The sequence below is a fragment of the Lagopus muta genome, chromosome Z, assembly GCF_023343835.1.
Source record: "Lagopus muta isolate bLagMut1 chromosome Z, bLagMut1 primary, whole genome shotgun sequence".
Taxonomy (NCBI): domain Eukaryota; kingdom Metazoa; phylum Chordata; class Aves; order Galliformes; family Phasianidae; genus Lagopus; species Lagopus muta.
The window spans coordinates 39,943,914-39,964,645 of NC_064472.1; the positions used below are offsets into that span (position 1 = coordinate 39,943,914).

A 20,732-nucleotide genomic window follows, 5' to 3' on the forward strand; every position below is an offset into this window, starting at 1 on the left:
AAATGTTGCCAGATGCTAGTTTCTCTAAAGGAGCCAAAAACAGCAGCTGAGGATTCATAGGTTGAAGGCAGCTCCACCTCCACCATTCCTAAGAAGCTGCAGTTGCTGAAGAAGACAGCATTCCAGAAAAAAAGTGTAAGCTCTCACTAAAAAAAACAGTTTGCACTTTGTCTTGTGGCTGGATATACTGCACACAGCTTTATTGATCAGACAGGCAAAACACAACTACATATCTGTAAAAGAACTAGAACTTGTGTAGAGAAGAAGGAAATGGGCATTAAAACTTCCTTGTTTTAAAACAGGGAAGTGAAAAATAAGATATGGTCCAGAAGAGGACAGCAAATGATCTCTCTGATTGAAATATGTAGCGTGTAAACAAGTACAGCCATCATGCTGCAACAGGTAAGGCTCCTTCCTATGTCCTTCATCATTTCCTCTAGAAATTTTGTGCATTCCTTCACTTACTTTAATTACAAACTTCATATGTACTATGCATAGAACTACTTGAAGGAGAGAGTAACTTTCACTTGAGCAAAGTTCAGGGAGATCATAAAGGAATGGAAGGAAAGGGAAACAATCTAAAATGACACTGAAGTCAAATATTTCCCTTTAGAGGATCTACATCAAAGCAGGATCTGCACCACAGCCAGATGCTCAGCTTTCAGAAGTAGGAGGCTATATCCTACCCATTTCCCATGCTCATATAAAACACTTAATCTGGCTTTGCAAGGAGAATAAATCACTGACAGTTTTAGACTTTTTAGGTAGTGACCGAGTTTTCCTGCTGGCAGTTCCAGTTAATTTTACTCTTACTGGAATTTCTAGAAGGGAGTAAAGCCCTGTCACAGCTGCCAGCTCACATCAGCTGCAAGTGCTGTGACTCCACAGCATTGCAACCATCTTTCCAGGCATGCACTGTGTCCCAGAGTTCAGCTAATGCCACAGTATGTGCAGCTGCTAGTGGAGGCAATTCTGCTCCTCACATCCTGCAAAGCACACCCAGAGTGCAGAAATAAAAGCAAAGTAGGGCATGTAGTACAGCCAGATTTCTGAAGTATGCTGTCTATATCCCACCTCTGTCCTCAAAGCCCACCTCAGCAGTGCTTATCCTTCTCAAAATTAGGATTAAGCAGTGAAAAGGCTAAGGGGAGTACAAGGGAGGGGGAAATGTCTGCAATGGAAACAGGAGTTAAAAAGAGGATTTGTCTGTCAGCAGAGCGAGAAAAGGGGAGGAGCTGGTGAAGGGACTGCCATCACTCACGGCCTAGCAAAAGGCAAGGAGAGCAAGACTGCAAAGAACTGGAGCCAATGCATAAGCTTAGCACCTGAGAAAAGGACACGTGGGACATTTCAGCAACCTTGCTGAGCCTGGGTGAGCACTTCTGGCACAAATCAGCATTTTTCTGAAATGTGACATGCAGAACGAGGCTCTCCCGAGGAACTGTGCCTCCCTCTATGAGGGAGTTTTGTACAAGCTGACCACAATCCCTCGGTTTTATAAGCTGATATGCAGATTTGTTACCTATGTGCATTAAAAGAAATAACATCCTAAAAATTGTACCACAAGATCAAGGTTTATAAGAATTGTCATAGCCCCTGTACACAAATCCATTATTAGACTATCGCCTAGTTCAAGATGGCTTGCGTGTATTAGAAGACTGACTAACTGAGAAATAAGAATACAAAATTCATGCAAAGAATGATATTTTTGCTATTTCACTAATGATTTTTGAAACAAGGGTGTTCAGTGCTACTCTCACTACTGTTTCCCCTGAGTGGTGAACTCATCATGCAAAGGCAGCCAGGAGCTGCTGCCCATCAGAGAGAAGTCACTGAAAGAAGCAGGCTCTCCCATACCTATTATGCTTACTGTCTTTTGGTTTTCAAATGTTACAGGCTTGACAATTCTCTGGTCTTTGCTAGGACATCCTTACTTGAATGTCCTGTAAACTCCCATTTCTGAAATGAAGTTTCAATATCAATGCTTGATACAGGTGCATGAGAAGCTGAAACCTCTCTATCCACATATGCAAAAGCGTAAGTATTGTAGAAAGCACGGAAAAACAAATTTTGAAGCGTCATATTTCATCAACAGAACAGAGACATACAGACCAATGAATGGACCAGTTTGTCTATGGCAAAAAATAACTACGGTATAAAAGCAAATAAAAAGCTTAGTTTTCATTGCTATCCAGAACAACACTTTTTGTTCTTTGAGTCACATTCTTTTCTGTAAAACGAAAAAGAGATCTGAAACAGGCTCCTTTTTCCTTTTTGATATTAATATTCAGGATATTATATTATAATATAAAATATGTATTATTTATTCATTACTGAGAAAAGCAGTAACAACAAAATTATGATCTGGCGAATCAGTCACCCAGCTGCAGTTAAGCTGAAATGTATCCGCTGCTTCATTCAGCTAACATTCAAGATAAAGTATCAGCTTATCTTCAAATTTAACAACTATCTAGTTTTGCCAGAAAACATCAAATTTTAAAAGTATTTCTCCCTTGAATTCAAAAAAATCTACTAGAGTATAATAATATAATATTATAATTCCAGTCCATTATTTCAGTAAAACATTACAACAAATCTCATTTAAGTTGTTTTTTTTTTTTTTCCTCATTCATTCTTCCTTTATAACTCTTCTCTTGTCAGTAATTCATTCTTATTCTCTGATGTATTCAATGTAATATTTCATCATGCACAGTTTCTTACCAGTAGATCACTAATAGCATAACCGGCTATGGAGGAAAAAAAAAAAAAAAAGTATGAGTAAAATAAATTTTAAAAATTAAATTTACCAGCCCTTCTGGCTGTGATCTTGGAGCCATGCCGCAGCAATCGAATGCACACTTCCTTGTTACAGTGGTTAACCATCCGCAAATGAATGCTTCTCTTGGTTTGGATTTTTACAAGGCATTTCACCATTTTGACTATGAATCCCTCTTCTCAAAGTCTTGTAGAGATTCTACTCATACTGCCTTCAACCTTTCATTGAACTTCCTCCGTGTTTCAAAAGACCAATGCAAGTCCCTCTCAATGAATCAAATGACAAGCTTCTAACATGGCCAACAAAAATATCCCAGCAGGGACAGAACGAGGGGTTATTTTTAAACACTTCTAAATACGACTTGTAACATACAATACAAACTTCCACAGAGTCCATCTCAGTTAGCAGTTGCTGGTGTAACAGCTGAATCACACACACAAGTATAAAAATATCCAAGGCATCAAAACATTTTGCAAAGAAACAAAGGGCTAGCATTTAGGGTTTGTTTTCATAGAACAAAATGACACTGCAGCCATTATTTTTTCTAAAAGCTTTAGTTTGGCAGCTGATGTCAATTCCTCACTGCTGCCTGGAAAGTACTTACAGAAAATATATAGTTACAAAGGGAAAAAAAGAGCTGTGCTTACAGGCTTTAGTTTTAGGGGAACTGACGTGACGAAAACAAGGCTAGCATCAAAGCTGACCTCTCCGTGAATAAACAAAAAGAGAAAAATCCTAAACTTAGGGAAAACATTACTCTCTGCATATGTGCTTCAGTTCTCAGTTGTGGGCAACCACTGAACTCTGCATATTTACCAGCTATATGCAGTGCTTCAGAAGGCTGGCCATTTCTGTGTCCTGTGCAGCATATGTGGGTTCCTAAAAAAGGCATGACACATAGATGATCACTGCTGACCATTCGCTCCAGCTGGAAGCTGGAATGCAACCACACACACACATCATCACACTGTCCTTGTGGGAGAGGGGCTCTGGCTGGATTCATCAGCACCACAGAGAGAAGGACTGTATGACAGGACATAGTTTCTCTCTTTTTAGAATACCTGTCTCTAATATTTATGACATGTGCTGCCCAAGCCTGTGATCTGGCATTCCTGTTCTCTCTGCACTATAAAATCAATGACATGCTTGCAAATATGTGGGAAAGAAGGGGGGAAAGGGAAACATCTTACAGTAAGCACCTTGAAATATGCGAATTTATAAATATGTTACAAAAGAAAGATGGCAAAGCTAATTATCTGTTGTACAGAATAGGAATTGTTGGCTTGAAACAAAAATTTCACTTGTGAAAAAGCTGGTTTTGGACCTGTAAGGGCTAAACTGCATGGCCAGAGAACTGTAAATCCAAGTTAGTTTGTTGACCGTAGATATAATGATGAATGTGCTCATCCCCTGCTCTACAGGCATAGTGTGAACAGATAGTTAAAATTATTTTTATTCTATGAGCATATTTTTAAGATTTATGGGGACTATTGCATTAGGGACTATTTTTTCATGTGCTCTGGTACACAGAATTAACACACCCAGACAACCATGCATACACAGCTGCTGTGTGCTCATTCCCATACACATTTATCAGATGCAACAAAAACTCCATGTTTTCAAAATCAGATATTTTTGATGCCAGACAATTGCCACCAATTCAGTATCTCTTGCACTCCAATGATACAAACAGTAACTTCAGTAAAAACATGTAGTAGCTGTACGTTTTAAAGTAGCAGTGAGTATCAGTGACATATTCCTTTTTGACAGACAGCTACTAGTACAGAATAAAGGAAAGGATAAGGGCTATTCACACACAGTGCAGATGCCCACTGACATATAACTTTCATATGAAAATAGAATCTTTTAAAAAATCACCCATCTCAGTGAGCATATCTTAAGAAGTGTGGAAACATCTGGGGAAGAAAATACTAAGGAGTGTGGATTTTAAATAGAAGGAATTTAGAATGAGTTTCTCCCATCAGTTGTCTTTTTTCAGAAACATAGCACAAGGTACACCAACCAGCAGAATGACTGGATGACATTACTTTACTTTGATTGCTTCCATAGCAAAAGTCATTAAGAAAACAATTTATGTATGAAACCTGAGCACATACGTATCAAATGGCTTAGAAGCTTTCATCGGTTAGCAAAACCAGACATCTGAGAGATGGAGAAATTAACGTGTAATGGAGATACTAATTACTTTATTTTTTTACTCAGATAGGCAAGTCTTGCTTGCATCTGATGCCAGGGAATCTGAAGAAAACAACCACCCCCTGCAAAATAATTGCCAAGTCATCAGGACAGGAACTAATCTGCATTACCAGATCAGACAGTGAAAGAAGGCATCCACACAACTGCTACAGCAATTAGCAAAAGAAATCTAACATGTTCAACTGCATGTGAAAAAAAATTCTACAGGGAAAGGACCATAGGATGTAATAAGAGCGTTCAGAACGGCTGAATTTGGCTTTCTATGACAAATTCCACAAACACATTTCTAAATACTGCAAAACCAGTATAATGAACTGACTTTAGAAGAAGATCTTCAAAATTTAAAAGGTAGAAACGACCTCCATAAGCATATCTGATTGTCATTCACATAAAATTTGGTTCCATGCGACACGCTTCTATGCAGGATGGTCATTCTATGATTAATCATGGTCCCTCTTTCCTCCTTCTGAGTCAGACAGGACATTAGCACAAGAGTAATGGAAAAAGATGAAGAATTTTAAGCGGTATGCACGAAAAACAGAATAGACCTGCAAAACTCATGTCATGAGAACTTCAGATTAGTTTTCTGAAGACAGACATACCAAACTGGAGAAGGGAAGAATGTGCTGCAGGGTCACATAGAAGAATAGAAAAACTAGTGGAAAATGTTCAGGATATACCCAGGAACACATGCACACAGAAAAGAAAAAGAAAAAAAAAAAAAAGAAGAAGAAAAAAAAAGTGAAAGAAAAGAAAAAGAAAAAAAAAAGAAGTATTACTCTGCTTTCTGTAGAGAGTTCCTTATCTTACAGTGCCTAACCAAATGTCCATTAGAATCTACTGGAACTAGGTTAAGGAGGACAGGATGCAATTATGATAACGTAAAATATTTGTAGTCATTATCAGAACGTAAACTATGAAAATATTCATCTGTAGAAATCCCATTTTGCTTTATTTTCTCTCCCAAATCCGAAGAAATCTTGAGAAAATCATGACATAGAAGTGATGCTTGTGATGCATAAGTAAGGAAAGTGCATTAGCTCTCATTTATTTCAGCAGCAAGTCTAGCCTGCAAACTACCACCAACATACTTTTTTAAACAAATCCCTTTATTTTTTCAGGGATGTCAGTGAAAACAGTTTCATTGACTTACAAATTACAAACTTCCAGTTAGTTCCCAGTAATGTAAAAATGAGGTAAAAAAAAATTGACATGGGCAGAAGTCTGCTGTTTGTGTATGACATACATCATCCTCACTCTTGTAGCTCTTCTTAAACCTACCAGCTAAGACACCCCAATTTGGATGAGCTTGTCATCTGACAGTGACTGTAACTTCAGTGAGATATCAACTCCCGCTCCTGAATCCTATCTCTGAAACACACTGACATTTGGGTGCCAGTTTCTCTCACAGAAGCCAAATGCCACTTATAACATGACTACCAGCTACTTACATCTAAAAGGCAGATACTCTGAGCTTTCACCAGTTTTCCACTGGCACACTTGCTGTCTAAGTTGATAAAAGAAGTACTGGATTGACTGGTGGTCAATCTGTCAGGTAACTCATCTAAATAACTATACTTTTAAAGAGCAAGAAAATACTTTTAAGTTCAAATAAAAAATACCTAGTTCAAATCTGGAAGTTAAATTTGTAATTGGACACCTGTATACAGCCCTTAAGGGCTGGGTGAAGAATTAGATCTTGAGGAATGAGGTAACAACAGGAAAACTCATTTTTGCTGCCATTCTAACAAATTTCTGTTTTCAAATCCCCTTGTCTAAATGTCAAGTGCTAAAATAAATACTAAACTGTTATCACAGACACCCTTTACTTTAATTCCCATGAATAGTAGTCATTTATGATCATGATTAGTCAGCACACGTTTTTTTTACCCGAAGATGAAATTTCATATGGGAGAATAGATAGGCTGTTGTTGTGTTTTTTTTTTCATATTTGGTTGCAATATGGGTTTTTACATTTGAAAAGATTATGCTAAGGCTGTTTAAAATCCCCTACAGACTGCTAGCACAATGTCTGATTGCTTTGTTCCCTAGCAACATGAATAATTGACAAAAAAAATTCCCTCTCACCTGGCAGTCTCTGTTAGTTCAGTTTTGAACCTCTCCAGCAGCTTTAGGAAGAAAAGGTGCTTTCTCAAGCCAGCAATTAAAAAGGATAACACTACGATCACCATTTTTTCTGGCCACATATTTTGCTTGCAATATCCAAAGCTGACATAAAATTAAGAATAAGCAAGTTTTGCTCAGTTAGAAGAGAAAAATTGTATTGTCCCGAGTCTGTCCAAGGCATGAACTGCCAGCAGCACTGTGGGCAGCCTTCCTGATGAGTTGCCTGCCCCTGCATACACAGCGTTAGTGCAGCATCACATGAAGGTCTTGGCAATCAGCAGCTTGAATGTAGGTTTAGCATCAGACCTTGCAGAGGTACAAGTGTGGGTCCTGGAGGCTGCATAAGCCAGCCTATACAGCCTGGAGATGGCTGACCTGCCCTATAGCCAGCTCTGACATGGCTACTCTGTGCTCAGCAGCATCTACAGGCACTTTGGAAAAGAGACTATCAGATCGTCTGCCCCCACTTCAGGCCCCACCATCCAAAGAGTTGCCAAGGTTGTTTGACCTGTGTTATGCACTAAAAACAGTTTGCCAGTGCAGTTATGTCAGCCCCAGAGCTAGCTGCCCTTTCTCTCCCAGCCTATAAGATCCTGCTCCTGCCCTTGCCTTTGGCACAGCACCTTGCCTGGACCACTCTGATGAATTTCTTAAAGGCTGAGCCAGCAAGAAGTGGGACACTGAACTGTTATTATTAACTTTTTAACTCCTTGTACTAGTTCACTCCAAGGTGAATAGTGCTGGTGAAAGGGAGATGGTGGAACACACAGCAAAAAGATGCACACGAACATTGCGTGTGGAGAGGAGAGCTGGTGTATATGTCTGAGCTGCAAGATCAGCTTAGACTGGAATTTGATATGCCCCAAGCCTTCTGCAGGAATATACTGTGCAAGAGCTGAGTACCATTACTTGGCAGCTAGTAGTATTAGACTATGCATACTACATTTACAGGAAATCCATGAACAAATATTTCTTTTGAACTGTAATAACAACAATCTGCTCATCTAAAAGGAAACATGACTGTCTAGCGTATGTAATGTATGTGTTTGAAGCATATCTGCACTCTCTAGTGAGCATATAGTAGTAAATGTAGTCAGCAGTTTCCAAAAACGGATTGCATTGCTTAGAGTAATAAGTAAAGCAGCAGGCTGTTGTAACTCTGCAATAGTGGGAACTGAACAGCAGGAAGGAAGGCGGTAGTTGATTCTTGGCTGCCAGAAAGTTAATTCCTGTAAGAAACAGGTATTTCACAGCAGAGGTAAATAAATAGTTGATAAAATTAGCTACCTGCCACACAGCTATTACTACTAATTATTATAATCTAAGTATACAGACAATTAAGTCATGCTATTTATACAACATTCTGTGCATAAACTCCAAACAACAAAGAAAACAGGATTTCACGACACACATACAATGACATTCAAAACGTACTCCCAAGAAAATGAATACAGTTACAAAAGATCAGCTGTTCCCTGTTTCCTGTTAATTAAGTACAACAAATTAGCAATAAAGGTTGCATTCCCCAGCTTCTGATTCTATTAGCTCGCTATATCTTAAGTAAGAAACATTTTTGTTTAGTTGGCTACCTTTTTATGATGAACAATCAATTATCCTCATTTAAACTGACCAAGATGTTCACATAATTATTTGTAACGACTGCATCTCAGAAAGATAGGTATTTAATGCAATTATTTATTTTACATTCTTCTGTTTCATAATTCCAAGAAAAAAAAAAAAAGATAAATAGAACATTTAATGGCAGTAACTTTCCTCAGAAAGTATTCTGCACAAGGCTTGTGGACAGTTCTTTGAGCTAGTGATCATTCCTCAACGAAATATACAGAGCTTTAATGGTGCATTCCTAGTAGAAATCATTAAAATTTTTCCTAAGTCAGTAACAAACCAAGATGTTTTTCTGTGTATTTTCTAATAAATATTGGTAATGTTTGCCAGGAATCAGGAAACTGTCTCACCTTCATCTAAAGGAACCTCCTCCTCCTCACATGGAGAAGGAATAAGGGGCTGCAAAGGCTCCATATTAATTATGAGTTGCTTGTTCAGAGAGGGAGAGCTGCGACTCTGCGTAATGCTGGTTCTAAAAGAACAGGGAAAATAGGGTCAGTTTATTCACAAGAAAAAACAACTAGAGTCAAACAAATGTATGTCATTTCAAAATAATTTTGCAAAAATTATGGTAGGCCTTGAGATAACATAACAAACTCTTCACAATGAACACTGCTTTGGCCCATCTTATGTTGCACCCTTTGCAGACAAACTTTCCAACATCAGAAGCATAAGAAATGTTTTTGAGCTCTGTGCAGCCTGTCACATTCTGATCTCATGCACTATTGCAGCATGTTGCTCCTCTCTGCACCACATGGCAGATATGAGTATTTGGCTTCAAGGAAGGCAGAGAGGATATAAATCATTTTGCTGATATCGTTACATTGCCTCTGGGACTGAGTGAAGGACTTCTTATGGACTGAGCACTTCAAACTAAAGAATAAAGCAACAACTCCTTGTAGTTAACATATAAACAGAGATTTCATTCTTAAGCACTGCAAACACTGCCTCTAGACCATGTCTTCAGCTGCTCAGCTGGGTTTTCTTTCTTGTTTTACTTGCCTCTAACAGATTCTCCTAATAGCGAGTGTTGAACTTACTCAGGAAATTTTAAGGAATTTTGTTGATTTGCTTCAGTCACATAGTTCACTAGTCTAACACCACATCACTGAGAAAATAAAATGATCCTTCAGAATAAATTATCTAGGGCCTACATGTTACAGGCCTGAACCAAGAGCTGAGCCATTACGTTTTAAAATATTTATTTTTGACAAAAGCAAAGATGAAATTAAAGAGAATTCTCTCTAATCTTTGACTTCAAATGGTATATAGATTTGCATTTAGCATAGCCTAGTAATACTGTTCATGTTGTGTTCTCTCCATCCATCCTCAGCTTTCTCTAAATTAGGTTCTGATTCAAAACTGCAGGTGAAAGATAAGGGAGCAAACCCAAGAGCAGAGCTGAAGTTTCACAAGTACATTTCAAGTCCAAAAAAGACAACTTAAAATGACACACAGATGAACAAACTGAGTAAAACATGTATGGGAAACAAAGAGAAGGGACTGCATGTCACTGAGAGCTTTTGTAAACTAAGGACACAGATGTTCTGTTCTAAGTCACATTACATGTCACTAAATATTCTATGTGGACAAAAAAGACTTCTTGTTCAATTACTATGATTCTCCTCTCATTATCATACACCCAAAGCAATATTTGTCCTCAATTGCATTACAAAGAGCAGTCTTTAACAACTACTTAATCTAAATTTTCACTATCCAGAGAAGTTTTCCACTGACATGACTGTTACCTATAATCACTGCAGCCCATGCACCTCTGCAGGCTTGTTGTCTATCTACTTGATCTTTGTGCTTGTTGAAACAAGCTATGAAGCAATTCCGAAAATGGGAACTGTGCCTGCTAACACCTATAAAGTTCCTATTCAGTACTTATTCACAGAGATTCCTCCTTCAAGAATGCCCTGAAGGCAAATACTACTACTACTACTACTACTACTACTAATAATAATAATAATAAATTGAAATTAAATTGTTCAGTGTGTATTTGTCAGAAAAAAAACCTGCCACTGTATTAATGCTTTATGACTTCACATTCCAGCAGACTTTCAGTCTACAATTTTTAAATGTAATATCCAAATACAACATTCTACAGGAGCCACCTGATTTCTTTCTCTCTAGACATGAAAAGAGGGAGGGAGACATAAAGAGAGAAAGAGAGACAACATAAAGGAAGAAAAAAAATATTTCTTTATACCTACAATCACACAATTTCCTCCAGCTGTTTTGCATCTAAAAAAATGTCATTTTCAGGCTCAAAATCCAAATTTTTTTTTTTTTTTTTTTTAAACTGAAACTATTATAGTCTATGATTTTACCTCTCTATTAAAAGGTCAAGCTATACATCGTTCTTCCCCATTTCAAAACCTGCATCATAAAAAAAACTTCACATCACTAGGCTTTTTCTTATTCAGTGTAAAAAGCTGAATTTGAAGGTACCATAATATTCTAAATGCAAGCAGTTGTAGGATGGTAATCATAAGAAAATACATGCTCATATTTGTGGGTGTTAAGTCTGTGTGGCATTGCACTGTAACTATTCCCAGTCTGATTTGTTTCTTTCTTTACACTGGAAGTTTCAACAATGTACTCCTTATAACACTGAAAGCAAATAAAAATGTAAGATAAAAATAATTTTACTTTAAAATCTTTTTATCCTACACAAAAAAAAGATCCTGCAGAAAGTAGGCAACAAGATACTTTCTTATCTGAGCAACTAATTTAATTTAAAATTCATTTTTGTGTGCATATATTCTGTCCCAAGGTTGGACTAGTATTCTGATATTCTGCTTTCTGTGTTCCCAGATAACACTGTCTAAGATATCATCTACAGGTTTTTTAAATGTGATCTGCAAAAACATATATAAAACATATCTGCATGGGCTTAATATTTGTTCCATATTAGGGCTAGGCAGCATATTATATTTTTGCAAACATATTACTGTACTTCAACAAAAACAATCCACTTTCCTCTCAAGTGTACATGGAGTTTCCATATTCAAATATATTTTTAAAAGGCCTCCCCAAACCCTGACAAAAAAAAAAACACAAACACAGTCAAAATAAGGATATAGCTGCAGAATATTCAGAAAATTAAGTAAGAATTTTTAAAAGTTTTTAAATAGCATTATAGTCTCTTTTCTCCTGTGACATATGATAGAAAATGACAAAATGGTCTTAAGCAGCACCAGGAGAGGTTTAGGAAGGGTTTCTTCACAGAAATGTTTTGCCGAGCTCCTTTCCACCATCTCCTGGTTATCTGGAGAGGTCCCAGAGGATTGGAGGCTTGCCAGTGTGACTCCCATCTACAAGAAGGGCTGTAAGGAGGATCTGGGGAACTACAGGCCTGTCAGTCTGACCTCGGTACAAGGGAAAGTTATGGAGCAAATCATCTTGAGTGAGATTGCACGGCACGTGTGTGGCATCCAGGGGATCAGGTCCATGAAAGGGTTCATGAAAGAAAGGTCCTGCTTGACCAACCTCATCTTCTTCTACAACTGGGTGATAAGGGAAACCAACTGGTAGATAAGGGAAAGGCTGTTGATGTAGTCTACCCAAATTTCAGCAAAGCCTCTGATATGGTCTCTCACAGTATTCTCGTGGGGAAACTGGCTGCCTGTGGCCTGGACAGGTATATCATTGTTTGGGTAAGGAACTGCCTAGAGGGCCGTGTCCAGTAGGTAGTAATTAATGGAGTTAAATCCACCTGGTGACCCATTACAAGTGGTGTCCCCCAGGAGTCAATACTGGTACCCATCTTATTAAATATCTTTATTGATGACCTGAATAAGGGCATTCAGTGCACCCTCAGTAAATCTGCAGATGACGCCAAGTTGGGAGGTAGTGTCGATGTGCCTGAGGGTAGGAAGGCCTTAAGGGGGATATGGACAGGCTAGATAGCTGAGCTGAGCCCAGTGGAGTGAAGTTCAACAAGTGCCATGTCCTGCATTTTGGCCACAATAACCCCATGCAGTTCTATAGTCTTGGGGATGAGCGGGTGGATGACTGTAAAGAGGAAAAGGACCTGGGGGTGTTGGTTGACGCTCAGCTGAACATGAGTTGACAGCGTGACCAGGTGGCCAAGAGGGCCAATGCCATCCTGGCCTGCATTAGAAATAGTGCGGCCAGCAGGAGCAGGGAGGTGATCATCCCCTGTACTCAGCGCTGGTGACGGTGCACCTCAAGTATTGTGTTCAGTTTTAGGCCCCTCACTACAAGAAAGACATTGAGGAACGTGTCCAGAGAAGGGCAACAAAACTGGTGAGGGGTCTGGAGCACAAGTCTTACGAGGAGCGGCTGAGGGAGCTGGGATTGTTCAGTCTGGAGAAGAGGAGACTCAGGGGAGATCTCATCATTCTCCAGCTTCCGGAAGGGAAGCTGTGGTGAGGAGGGGGTCACCTTCTTCTCCCAGGCAACAAATAGGACCTGAGGAAATGTCCACAAGTTGTGCCGGGGGAGATTTAGATTAGATATAAGGAAACGCATTTTCTCTCCGAGTAGTCAGGCACTGGAATGGTGGTGGAGTCGCCGTCCCTGGCAGTGTTCAAGATGCATCTGAATGAGGTGCTATGAGATATGGTTTAGTAGCTAAGCAGGTAGTAATGGTGATAGGAGGACAGCTGGACTAGCTGATCTTGTAGAACATTTCCAGCCTTGTGATTCTGTGATTCTATGATCAAGTACTGGAACAGGCTTTCCATTTATGTGGTGTTCTTGAAGAGATTTTAAGAGATGTGTGGATGTGGAACTACCATGTCATGAGATTCAGTAGGTAAAGATGGTTGGACTTGATGATCTTGAAGGTCTTTTCCAACCTAGATGACTCTATGAAATCTGATTTTCTTGCTAGCCTCTTCTCTTCAGAAAGAATTTGTTATCTTTAATTAGGTTTTGACTATTTACATTGTCAGGGCAATAAGTGATGAACATTAAAAAGAATTAGTTTGCTCATAAAGTCCAGATGATTACTTCTAACAAGTCAACTTTTTTTTTTCTTAAAGAATGAACATTCTTTAAGCTTACTGGACTATGAAAGAGCTATTAAGTATACCTTTAAATATTCCCATATGTGCAAACGAAACAGAATCTTTTGAAACTGGAAAAGAATGGGGAAATAAATGACATTGTACTTATCTGTCAAAATCATGTAAGAAGATTCCATGTCCAAACACAGAAAATAATACAAGCTAATTATCTAGCCAATTAAAGCTAGCTTCAAAGCAGCACAAATTAGCTTCCCTTGTGTAAGAGACAATACACAACTGTCAAAATTTTCTGTCACAGCCAACACTCATTTCCAAATGTCTCAGCATGGAGGTTCAGAATGACAGTCACTACACCCCACAGAAAAGAAAAGAGAATGTCTCTGCAGAGTGCAGAAATTCTCTTTTGTCCTCAAACTGTAATATTAAATGTCTAGACATACCTGTGAACTTCCGGAGGTTCCCTCTGGATTTTAGAGCTTGCCTCCACCACCTCTTTGGCTACTTTTCCACTGCATTAAAATATGTATTATATATTCAAGCAAATAAATACTAAGATGAGCTCATTATATGACGAGAACTATACATGCATGAATAATTTATGTATTTTTTAAAAAAGAAAATGAAAAAAACAAAAAATGTCTAAATTTTAAAATTCTGCTGATAAATTATCTGTAAAGCTACTGAAGAAAAAGTAGCCTCTTGTAATTGAATGTTATGTGTTACTTAGACGAACCCAGTAATACAGCCCTTTTCCAGAGCTGTCCAGCAACACTGCTCCATATTGAACATGATCTACAATAGCCATGCATCCTTGTTTCTTAGAAGCTACACCAAAACAGGGACCCCATTACGGTGGAACTGCTCTTTGACAAGTCAATACAAACTAATTTTAATCCTGGCCTGAAGTAGGTTTGACAAGGTCCTCAGGAAGGAAAAGTTTTCAATTCGCCCAAAGTAATAACTGTGTTTTTGTTTGTTTGTTTTTTAACTTTCTAAAATAGTTTACCATGAAAAAGAAATAGGAAGCACCCACCTGTAACGAAATCTGCTGCCTTTAAAAAATATTTTGCTGCTGGACATGGTCTTAATCTGGCTGGATTTTGCATACCTTGATGAAAAAGAACAAAGACTGTTATATTTTCAGCACTGAAGAAACTGGATATGCAAAACTGAACAAGTTCATTTGCAATTTGTGCTATTTTTATACAACAAAGTAGTACTTAATAATTTGACTTACCAACATTTTTTAGACCTATAAATGGATTTGTATATGAAGTGCCACACAAAACAATTCAAACAGCGCAGAATAACTGAACATAAAGTGAGAGATTACCTGGGTAGGAAAACATGAAAATGAAATGCAAACGCTGCATCTCTAAGGACTCATTCTTAAGACAAAAGAAAGACTGCAATAAGCCAACAACCCCTAGGCCAATTTTACTCTAAGAGAAGACAATATGGCTATCATTTCCACTTTTCCACTGATCAAACAAATAAAGAATACAGAAGCAGTATATTTGTCTCTAAAAGCAGGTGCATTTATGGTGTCTCTATGCTGTCAACTTCAAGGAGTTTGCACTCTTCCATAACCATAAAGTATGTAGCAAACTTTTATCTCAACAATCAGAGACCTACAACAATCACGGAAGAGTAGAACCTCAGGCATGCTATTTCTTTGATGTACAGTGGCTTCAAAATGGCAAACTGATTTCATTTTAGTCTCTCATTCTCAGATCCCAGAGGACAATATTCTATGGCTTGTAAGTAGTTGAAAATAACCACAACCATTAACTGAGAGCCTGGACTGAGTCATAACTAAAACAGTTTTTTGTCGTAGAGATGAATTAGCAGCTTTATTGTAGTATCTCATATTTCTGGCATTCCCACTGAATATATTAATTGAATTAGAAGGATACATTATCAGTATTAAAATAAAAGAAGGAATCTCCTCCAAAATAAAGCAAGTTATTAACGTTCATGGTAGAAGATAAATTCTTCCTGTGCAGTTATGGGTAAGAGTAAGGATACACCCTTACACCATCCTCTTTGTGTTACTTACAAAGAAAGTTTTTTAATAAAAATAATAACACAATAGTATAAGAAGAGACTAAGTGGCAGAAAAAACTACCCACCCAAAAGGAAGCGTTTCTAAACAAAAGTTCAATACAATATCCATCCAACATCACCTTTCAGTTTCTAAACACTTTGTAATAAACATGCATTTTAATAATAAAATTCTCTAACAAGCATTCTCAGAACATGCATATTTTTTGTTTTCATTTTGAATTCTGATAATGAAACAGAACATTTCATTTTGAATAATCTTCTAGTGATGCACATATTCTTTTCATTTTAGTATAGATGAAGACTGCAGTTTTACTTACTTATAAAAAGCCTGGTTCTCCACCCCGCACTTCCAAAGATGCTTGCAGGCTGCTGGTGTTGAGGTATGGAATGTCAGTACAGCCTTTTTCTATATGCAAGAAAAAGAAGACAAATAAAACAAACAAACTTTTGAAATCTGAAAAAAAATGAAGCATTCATACCTAATGGCTATCAGAAATAATCAGATAAACTGAAGACCAAGTTTTCCTGTTTATCCTCCATCTGTAGTTCACTAAAAGAAATATATACTATATGTGGCTGGTAATCAAACTACTTGGGCAAATTTTTCAGAAATAAAAAGGAACGCTCTGAAGGGGTAGAGAAGAACATATATATAAGTGACTTCTGAGATAAATCTCTCCTGACAGCCGTCAGCCCAAAATCAAAGTCTTTCTGTTTAATATTCCACTATTATACAGTTGCTGCACTGCTTAACCACCTACTTCTCCCCTGTTCACTATGTCCTATCACCAAATCCTTCTTGCTACCATACAAACAGCTCCTGCTACTTCAGGTATTGCTTCCTTCCACCATTTTCTTCACTCAGACTGCATCCAAAGCCATAATACTGGGCTAAATCACTCTGCCCATGGGAAAGCACTGATTAGAGCATGTTGCAGGGAAAATTGCCACAATTTTATTTGTAAGAGTCCAATGACAGTACTCTAATTAAGAAAGATTTCATCCTATCTAGCTGAGCAAAATTTGAGAAAGTGATCCTAAAAAGATGAAAATATTTTTCTCTGATCCAGGATTCCATACCCATGAGGGTTCATGCTTTAGAGTAGGCAGGTAGAGCTTTAGTGTTATAAAACCCATTAAAACTTGGCTACACAGACAATCAAAACCAGGTGCAATCAACTCATCACTGCCTGCAGGTTAAGTAAGAAACATCTCAATCCCTTGCAAATAAGACACTCTTCTGACAATCAACAATATTCACATTCATTTGCATTCCATTTTAGAAAATATATATTTATAATTATCATCATTCTTCATAGAAGTTTGTTTGGTTAAGAATGATATTTAAGTCAACTCTAAATCAAATACAGAATTCCTGTAAAAATATTAAACCTGACCTCTTTCTGAGCTCCAAACACATAAAAAGTCTTCCCTTCAAATTTCAGCTTATAGACATCACACCTAGAAAGAGAAAAATGATTTACTGTAGACAACAGACTGAACTGCAGGTAAGAAAATTTGCATGCAGACCTCACTGATTCACAAACATTAAGGAGGCTTTAAATAGACAAAAGCTTCAGGAGAGGCCTTTAGCATAAAATCTTCAGCATAAAACATTCAGCATAAAAGTATGTAATATTCTGATTTCTTGTAGAGCAGGGAAAATAAGCAAAGTATTTGTTTTACAACCCTGTGCACCTGCAAAAAATTCATTTGGGATGTTGGAAAAGAAACAGGGTTGACAGCACTTATTTCTGGATCTTGTGTGTTGCTATCCTGTGTTATAATTTAACCCAGGTTCAAAGCACTAGATATGGAATAATGCTGCACTGCATTAAGACAATACAATTATCTTTGAATTAAATTGCAACTGAAATTTCATCATTACCAGAGCAGAGATGAAAACACTGTAGTTTCTCAAACTTCCCTGAAGACTCTGGATGATGCACAATTGAAATGGGAATGACTCTGGAGGTAAGGAGGATGCTATTCCAGAAATTTTCTAACAAGTATTTAACATTTATCAATAGCAACAAAAAAGTCCAATTTCAGTAGAAGGATAGAAAGATTCAACACCAATGTAATTTGGTAGGCAGGTTACAAAGATGCAATATGCTTTAGAACCTTATACAGAAATCAGTCAGATCCTGAATTGAAAATTGTGCATGAAATAAAGTAAACATCTGTAAGCAATAATAAGACAGTAAGTCAAAGGCAAACAAGGAATCCAAAGACACTTTTGTTGAGCCAGCGCACTAATACAATATATTACCAATACCTTACTGTGACAATAATTTACAGAACCAATCTCTTTTCAAAAACACAGCACAAACTAAAGCATACAATATATTTTGCTACTTTTTATTATCATACTCTTTTGGCATGTCTACCATAAATAATGCCCTCTGTAATGAATGGTTGTCAGTCTTCAAAATCTATTGAGATTTCTGGGACAAGATCAGTAAGATCAGAAGACAAGGAAATATCAAATATGAATTTGGATTTTTACTGAGTGGTGTAAACATCAGCTAATACCAGTGAAAGCTACTGAGCTCTAGGTTTTATAAATGAAAAGTACAAGCATCACACTGTATCTAGATCAATCCCAACAGATCAACCTTCCAATAGCCAGCATAACATTGAGACAACTTCATGAATTTTCATCTATCAATATTTTATTTTGTTTCCATGCCAATGGGCTAAATGAATACACAAAAATCTTCAAAAAGTCACCTTCCCTTGCATGGAAACAAGAAAAATAAAGCACTCAAGCTCAATTCTCATGGTGGATACAAGCCTCGCAAAAGATACTCTCCTTCTGTCATAGAATGGCACTACAGATATCAGGACATGGTGCCAAAAGCACATACCACTTAAACATTCTTACTAGAGAAACCTGATAGTAACCCTAGGGAAACTACAACATGAATCCAGGGTCACAAATGCTCAGTATTTGACAAACATCCCCAGAGCTGCATAGAGAAATGTGTGTTACATGTACAACTACACTGACTTTAAACCCCTGAGGATTTCTTATTATTCAGCTCTCAGGGAGATTTCTATAGGTGTAGGAGAGCCCATCTTTATGTAAATAGCTGCCTCACCATTTCCTCATCTCCAACCCATCTCCTTCCCACAAGAAAGGCTGAGAGTGCTTCTAAGTTTCTGATGTTGGCACCAGTTTAGCAACTGGACCAAAATGAGATTCATGAACTTCTCAGCATGCCTGTACACACTCTGCACCACACTGCTGAGAGTACAGACATCTCCTGTTGCCTCGTTTGGAGAAGCTCAGTTTTATCTCTCCCTTAAACACGGCTGAGGCTGCAAAACTAAGTCAAATATGTTAAAGGAAAGAGGTGAGGGACTGGGGGAGAAGAAATGAAAAGGAGGAAAAAGAAGGGGAAAAAAAAGACCCTCCCTTAAGGAAAGAAAAAAAAAAAAAATTAAAAAAAGAGGGAAGGACAAAGCAAAAAGAGAAAGTCTAGTTCTGGGGCCTCCAGTGAAAGAAGAACATCAAGCTGCTGGAGCATATCCAGAGGAGGGCCATGAAGATGATCAGAGGGCTGGAGCACATCCCCTGTTAGGACAGGCTGAGAGAGCTGGGGCTTTTCAGCCTAAAGAGAAGACTGCAGAGGAACTTTATAGCAGCCTTCCAGTACCTGAAAGGGGCCTACAGGAAAGCTGGGGAGAGACTTTTTAAAAGAGCATGTAGTACAGAACGAGGGGAAATAATTTTAAACTAGAAGAGGGTAGATTGAGACTACATATCTGCTTATCAAGTACTGTTTTTGAATTGAAGGAAGTTAATTGAATGAGGAAACAATCAGATTTTTAAGAGCATATAAAAACCATATTAAAAGCACAGGTGGACTTTCGTAAACTTTTCCAGACATCTCTGTCAATACGCTTCACTGGTGATTTACAGCAGAGCTGAAAAATCAGCTTACTCATTTTAGCATTTTTACATTACGTTGACTAATGTGCTGTGTTAAATCATGTTCATTGGAGGAAGAACAAAATCAAATTATTCTGCTTTTTATTAGAGGTCCTCTAAAAAAGGAAACATGATGAGGCAAGAGAAGAAATATCCAAGTGGTTCACCTTAAAGATACAGGTGAAAATAATGGAAAGAAAGGAAGACATAGGTGAAAAGAGAAATCTTCCATATTAGTGCACTCTTGCATGCTTACCATTTTAACAAATGAATTCGTTTGTTCCCCTGGAAAACTACAAATCCTGCAGCTGTGAATCCTAAAAATGTAGTTGTTCCTGTTGAGTCCTTGAAAGAGAAAAAAGAAATATAATTTGCCTATATCCAGTGAGACATCTGTTACTAATGCTAAAGTTACAATTACATTATAGGCTACCTGTATTTTATTTTCCTTTTCAAAATAAAATGTCTTCCAAGTCGTACACTTCAAAGCAACAAATAGTTAATAAAAATAGAGGTGAAACAAGTCTCATATATGCCTACATGTTTAACCGACTAACAGAATTTCTAATGTGATGGTACTTTTAAAAAACAACATTTATTAAAGTAAGCAAGTACTCTCAAATATAAACCAGAATATTTAATAGCCTTTAAGTTTATGAAATGCCATTTAAAAAAAAAAAAAAAATTAGTTACATAATGGAAGTTCTGCCCTAACTTTTCTGAGCAAAGAATCGAGTAAGTTTGGTATTAACTGGAGTTCCTGCCCATCCCAAGTCCCAGATCCTTACCTTGTTAAAATATATTGGGTTTATTGTGCCTTATGCTCAATCAATCAAGAGTATAAGAATAATCAGAAACTAATTTGTTTCTTGAGAAAGAGCTGAACAACTGCAAGGAACATCTTGCAAGGGGCCACTGTGCATTGTATCTTACTTCCAGAAGTCTAAAAACTTTTCCATCATTTCAGGCCATGAACTCCTGC

At 37.6% G+C, this 20,732-nt stretch overlaps 1 protein-coding gene across 1 annotated transcript in view; it reads right to left on the minus strand.

Moving 5' to 3' along the window:
* The window catches only part of FRMD3 (FERM domain containing 3), a 139,808-nt gene that overhangs the window by 4,043 nt on the left and 115,033 nt on the right, over positions 1–20,732 (minus strand). The window contains 6 exon segments of the mRNA XM_048930868.1: positions 9,097–9,218; positions 14,187–14,255; positions 14,780–14,854; positions 16,131–16,219; positions 17,211–17,274; positions 20,007–20,095. Of these exon segments, the coding sequence (XP_048786825.1) occupies positions 9,097–9,218; positions 14,187–14,255; positions 14,780–14,854; positions 16,131–16,219; positions 17,211–17,274; positions 20,007–20,095 (508 nt within the window).